Raw genomic sequence first — 6,000 nt, forward strand, 5'->3', positions numbered from 1 at the left:
CTGTTCCTTTCCCTGGTTTCAGAAAACACTGCATTTCATAATACATACATCATCTATATATTGGCTTGTTAAGAACTGGCTTTTAGAGCTGTATTGTACCTTCTCTGTTAAAATAGGGTTCCCCTTGGAACAGTGTGGTGGTACAAATTTAGAATCCAATCACTTGCCTGAAGCAGGAAGATCAGGAGTTGAAAGTCATCCTCTCCTACTAAATAAATGATCAGATTTGAAGTCATGCTGAGCTGTAAGACATATGTACAAGAAACAAGACAAAACAACCCTAAGCAACAAAAACCCTAAAACACAAGAATAAATAAACGGGAAAAATCCCAACTCCACCTCTTATTATTAAACAGTTTGAGCACAAAGATATTCTTAAAATGGCAAGTTTTGGTAGGTTAAATTAAAACTGTTAGAGAAATAAATGATAATGTATGTTAACTTTAATCTTGCTTTATTTGTATTCTGTTAAGCAAAATATGCATTTAGGCATAGTTACTAGATTTATATGCAGTTAGCTATTTGCTTGTTTTTCATTTCTAGGTTTAATTTAGAAATGTTTTAAATTCAGAAAGATGTGTTATTGAACATTTTAGCTTTACAAAGATAAAAAGATGTGTATTAAAATCCATATGCTCAGTAAAGAGTCAAAAGTATGTTGTTTTTCTTTGTCATAGATTTAATTTAGAAGTTTTATTTTTAAGATGTCATAATTTGAAGCAAGAGATGTAGCTGTGGTGTATAGCATTTGCATGCTTTCTGTAAGGTCCCCAAGTTTGATCCCCAGTACTACAAGAAAGAAAAAGTTGTCATAATTATTATGTAGCAAGGATGGATAGGCCACACCCTTGAGGCTAATGTCAAACTTTGTGTGTCTCATCATTTGCTGCATCTGGGACACTCACTGTGCTTGTTCTTAGAGCTGATAGGTGTTTGGTGTGGTGTTTAAGTGTAAAGTTGCTACTTATGCAGTATGTCTCTCTGTATATAGTGTATTTCTAATATGTCGTAGTTAGCACCCTATGAGTAGAATTTACAATGTGCCTATTGCATTTTTATTTTACCTATTACCTTTTTTGAGTTAAATGTACATTGTCTCCCTGATATTTTTATTTTGTTTTGTGTTTTTTGTCCCAGGCTGATATAGGGCTTCCATACCCACAGAGAGTTGTTCAGTTGCCTGAAATCATGTGGGACCAGTATACCAATAGCCTTGGGAACTTTGAAAGAGAATTTAAACATCGAAAAAGACATACTAGGAGAGTTAAGTTAGTTTTTGATAAAGGTAAGAGTCTATGTGATAAGAATTTAATGAGGAAAATGTCTTACAGCATCCTGATTAAATAATTCTGTGTATGACTTGATTTTTAGTAGGATTGCCTGCTAGACCAAAAAGTCCTTTAGATGCTAAGAAGGAGGGAGAATCCCTTTCGTACTCCATGTTGCCTTTGAGTGATGGTCCAGAAGGCTCCCATAATCGTCCTCAGGTAAGCGCTGTGAAATACCTGAATAGCATGACACGGAACCTTTTGCTGATTTGTGTTCTTAAACTGAAGAGTTGTTTACTGACAAACAATGAGAACATGAGCTTTCAAGTTAAGAGGAAACCTAAATCTGCCTCCAAGCTGGTAGCCACGACTCTTTTGTTACTGTTTATGCCCCAGTTTTCTAGTTGCAGGTTCTTGTAAGATGTAACTTGTGTTGGTCACATTTTGGGTTTTTATGGATCTTAAGTGGGACTGTGGGTGCTGTTCCTAGTCCCAGTGCACTGTAGAGTGTGACCAGGATTTCAGATGTGGCCTTGTCTCACTTGGTTGGACTGTTTTCAATTTTGAACCCATATTTTCTGTTTCTAGAGAGGAGTTACAAGAATATTAAAAAAAAAATCTGTGTAAATAGGTGATGTATATATTAAAATATGCAAAGATGTTTTGAAAATTCTAAAACATTTCTCGTGTGCTCTTTGACTATACCCTTGATATTTTCCATTTATCTAAATCCTTTTTTATATGCAGATGATAAGAGGTCGTCTGTGTGATGACAGCAAACCTGAGACCTTCAACCAGCTGTGGACAGTTGAAGAGCAGGTGACACATGCACACTTCTTGCTTCTTTGGGTTAAAAGGAAACCTAGGCTATTAGAGTAGACTTAGTACTACCAGGAAACTGCTAACTGTTGCGTTTAATTCATCTTGCATTTGATTTCTTTAAACTAATCCTTTAAACTAAATATCAAATATTTAGATGTACTTGTCTACACCATTTTGTGTATTTTGTGAATTTTGGATTTTGAACACATACAAATTGTTTGAGAATGATTCTTAAACTAAAAAAAAAAAAAAAAACTGGGTTTGGGAAGGAGGCTAGACATGGATGGATACTCTTAAAAGTAGGTGTGAGAAAGAAAAGCCTCAAGACACACAGTGCTGTTTTCAGTTGCATTTTAATTTCTGTTGTGGGGGAGCTGAGAAGCTAGACGGGCATACTTGGAACATTTCTGTTAGGATTGTCTGTGCAAAGCCTCAAGGAAGCTTGATTTCATGCAGTCAGTGGTTGTGTGTCACTTAGGTTCTCGGTGACAGGAAGAGTCTTATTCTAGATCTAGTGAATTTGCATGTTTTCTGTTAAAGCTGAAGAGGGCTGTATTCCAGCAAGAAAAGATAGTTGGAAAATTATGTTCACTGAGATGTATACAACCCCAATATATCTCTCCTCTGTTTTCTTGTGCTATTTTGCCACTGAAATGAATAGAAGAGCCTTTATAAGGGCTCTTATGAGTGTTTCTTCTAATCTCATTTTGCCTGTGGCATCTTAAGTTCCTAACTGGAACTGTTTCTATCTTGAGAATCTCTAATAATGTGCTATGACATCCAGAATTGGGAAAGCAGTACTGTGTTGTGAATGAAATGTGAATATATCTATTCAGAAATCCAGTAATTTACATGGAATCCTTTATTCCCTTAAAATTTGGTCTTGTGTTTGGTGCAGAAAAAACTTGAACAGCTACTCCTTAAATACCCTCCTGAAGAAGTAGAATCTCGGCGGTGGCAGAAGATTGCTGATGAACTGGGCAACCGGACAGCCAAACAGGTGATGGGAATGGCAGACTGAATGGTAGATGGTTTTCGGTGGACAATTCTGCAGCCACACCAGCACAACTGATACCATTGCTAGCTCTAGTGTATGGTAGTTTTAAATTGATTAGCATTGCTTATTTTTATGGCAATAGCAGAAACAGCATAAGTAATACTTTTTTGTGTCAATATAAAACATTTAATACACACACACACATGTATGCATGCGTGTATTGGACCTTGCATCTCCTGAGTGCTTAGTGAGTGTGCTGATGATGTCCTTTTTTGTTAGACTGTGCTGTTGGATTTTGTGGCATTTCATTAATACCATCCCTGATTGTCTTTCTGAAAATGAACACCGTAGCCTCCTTCCTCATGCCCATCTGTATTACTGACAGACAGATAGGGCTTCGTGTGTATTCCTCAGTGCTCACCTGGTGGAAGAATTGTTTAGCTATGGAATCAAACAAACTTAAATGTACTTGAATTAGATTTATCTAAGTTTTAACTTATAAATGTCTTTGAAAATTTGAAAGTTACTTCTTAATTTAATTGTTACCACTTAAAAAATCTCAAATATTACATTATTTCATTATGTTGAAAGAGCTATCGTGTTTCTTTAGGTTGCCAGTCGTGTACAGAAGTATTTCATAAAGCTAACTAAAGCTGGCATACCAGTTCCAGGCAGAACACCTAACTTATATATATACTCCAGAAAGGTAAGGCGTACAGACAGGAACAAACTCAGTGAGGTTCACTGAGTACAGAACTGCTGTGTGGGTGTGAGTTCGTTAAGCTGTGCTCCTTTTCTTTTTGACATTTCATTATATAGGGTATAAATGGAGACGAAGAATCCATTGTTGCTACTTAGACAAATACACTGAGTTTTAACAGTTCTCCATTGTTTTCTTGGGGGTGATATGAATGAGTGCTACTCCAAGCATTTTTATAGTGTGATTCAGTGTTAGGAATGACTTAGTGATGTTAAATTTGGAGGTGTGGATGCCTTCATATGTAGGCCTGCTCTCCTCTCTCTGTGCTCTGTCGAATAGACTGGAAATGTTACTGAGATGTTTAACCCTCGATAAGTAGCGTTCTCTCCCCCTGCGTTTATGGTGAGAATACTGACAGGTGGCTGTTACTTATTACGCATATACTGTCCTTAAACCTTTTTATACAAAGGCCTGCTAGCCCATAACAACATGTAAGTTGTCTAGTCACACACTAATAAGCTGAGAACCATTGATTTCAGAGACAGAAGCTCACTATGTAGTTGACCTAGAACTCACTGTGTTGGTTAGAATTTGTGGTGGTGGTCCTGCCTCTGCTGGGAAGCAAGTACTAGGATTGCGGCTGAGTGCTAGTGTGCTGCTGGTTTCATAACGAGTGCCAGGCAGTCTTTTGTCTCCTCTTGCATCCCTTTAGGGTGCTAGGGATGAACCCAGGGCCTTCAGCATGCAAGGTAAGGGTTCCACAGGAAGTCACCACACCAGTCCTCTTGGCATCCCATACCCTTCCCACCAGTTTCTAGTGAAAAATGCTTCTTCTGTCTCTGATACATAGAACCCTGCATTAATTTGCAGCCATGTTTTAGGGATTTGTAATTGTTAAAACTAAGGGGCAGTTGGCTTCTTCCCTTAGTTTAATAAATCCTCATGGTATCTTCTTCCTTATACCACTTTCAAATGTTACCTGGTGGATGCTAGTTTATATAATTTTACATTAAGAAGATTGTTTAAATAGTTCACATCTTAGACTTTTTAAAAGATTTCTTTATTATTTAAATTATATGCCCGTGTGTGGGTATGTGTACGTGAATGGTGGTCCCGCAGAGGCCAGGGCCATTGCATTCCCCGAGAGCTAGAGTGGTTGTGAGGTTGTGTAGGAGATTGTGAGGCACCTAAGCAGCTTCTAGGAATCAAACTCAAGCCCTTAACACCGAAACCGTCTCTCTAGCTCCATTGAGTTTTTGAAGTTGTTAGTGGTGGTGTTTTGGGGTTTGGTTTGATTAGGTTTGGTTTGGTTTGGAGTTTTGTTTTGTTTTGATTTGATTGTCAAGATAGGGTTTCTCTGTGTAGCCTTGGCTGTCCTGGAACTCATTCAGTTGACTAGGCTGTCCTTAGACTCCTATGTGAAGGAATTAAAGGCGTGAAGCACCACTGCCCAGTTTTTCAAGTTTGTTTTTTGTACTAATGAAATATAGAGACTTTACAGCCTTGGAATACTGGACCCTTATAAACCAGAGTCCAGACTAACGGCTTCTACCTGTCGTTGATGGTTCTTACTTCATCTTCACGGCTCATCCTTCTCCTTTCTCTCTCCCTCTCTTTGTTCTGTGCTGTGGTTCAGACCCAGGACTTTATTTATGCTGAGCAAATGTTTGGCCACTGAGCTCTATCCATAACTGTTTAATTCATTTCTCTGAATGAGATTTGTTAATGTGTTGCTTTACATCATGCACTATTACAACCAAGAGTGAATAAAGACTAAAAAGGAATAAATACTACTAGGAAAGCCTAAATCTGATCCATTGTGTGTGGTCTCTTATAAGCAGACATCGTGGCTGTTAAGGTCTAGCATACCATACTCAGAAGGTTCCTGGCCATAGTGAGAGTTGGGTGAATTGGTGTCTTTCCAGTGGTTCTGTTTGTGTCTGTGGTCATGAGTGGCATCTGTGTTAGCGGCTGGTCTGAGGGCTGTGCCCCAACATAGGTCTAATCCAGTTCCACCTCTGCCCTCACCATGGCACGCTCTCCTGCTGCTTACACATGGCTATCTCCAGTGAGAGCCCATGGCTGCTTTGTAGGGATGTTACAGGGGTAACTGCATAAAGCAAGTAGTTGCTCAGTGTTAGTGATCGTTTTACACACTCAAGTAGTATGGAAACCTCTCTCTCTCTCTCTCTCTCTCTCTCTCTCTCTCTCTC

At 38.6% G+C, this 6,000-nt stretch overlaps 1 protein-coding gene across 3 annotated transcripts in view; it reads left to right on the top strand.

Moving 5' to 3' along the window:
* Positions 1 to 6,000, top strand: part of Zzz3 (zinc finger ZZ-type containing 3) — a 41,574-nt gene that overhangs the window by 26,283 nt on the left and 9,291 nt on the right. For 2 of the 3 annotated variants that reach the window (XM_028754287.1, XM_028754290.1), the window contains 5 exons: positions 1,138 to 1,285; positions 1,372 to 1,487; positions 2,016 to 2,087; positions 2,989 to 3,090; positions 3,698 to 3,793. In XM_028754287.1, coding sequence (XP_028610120.1) covers positions 1,138 to 1,285; positions 1,372 to 1,487; positions 2,016 to 2,087; positions 2,989 to 3,090; positions 3,698 to 3,793 — 534 coding nt within the window. The remainder of the gene's footprint in view (positions 1 to 1,137; positions 1,286 to 1,371; positions 1,488 to 2,015; positions 2,088 to 2,988; positions 3,091 to 3,697; positions 3,794 to 6,000) is intronic. The other variant, XM_028754288.1, reaches the window with a different exon arrangement.

This window comes from Grammomys surdaster, unplaced genomic scaffold (assembly GCF_004785775.1).
Source record: "Grammomys surdaster isolate TR1022 unplaced genomic scaffold, NIH_TR_1.0 125996, whole genome shotgun sequence".
Lineage (NCBI taxonomy): Eukaryota > Metazoa > Chordata > Mammalia > Rodentia > Muridae > Grammomys > Grammomys surdaster.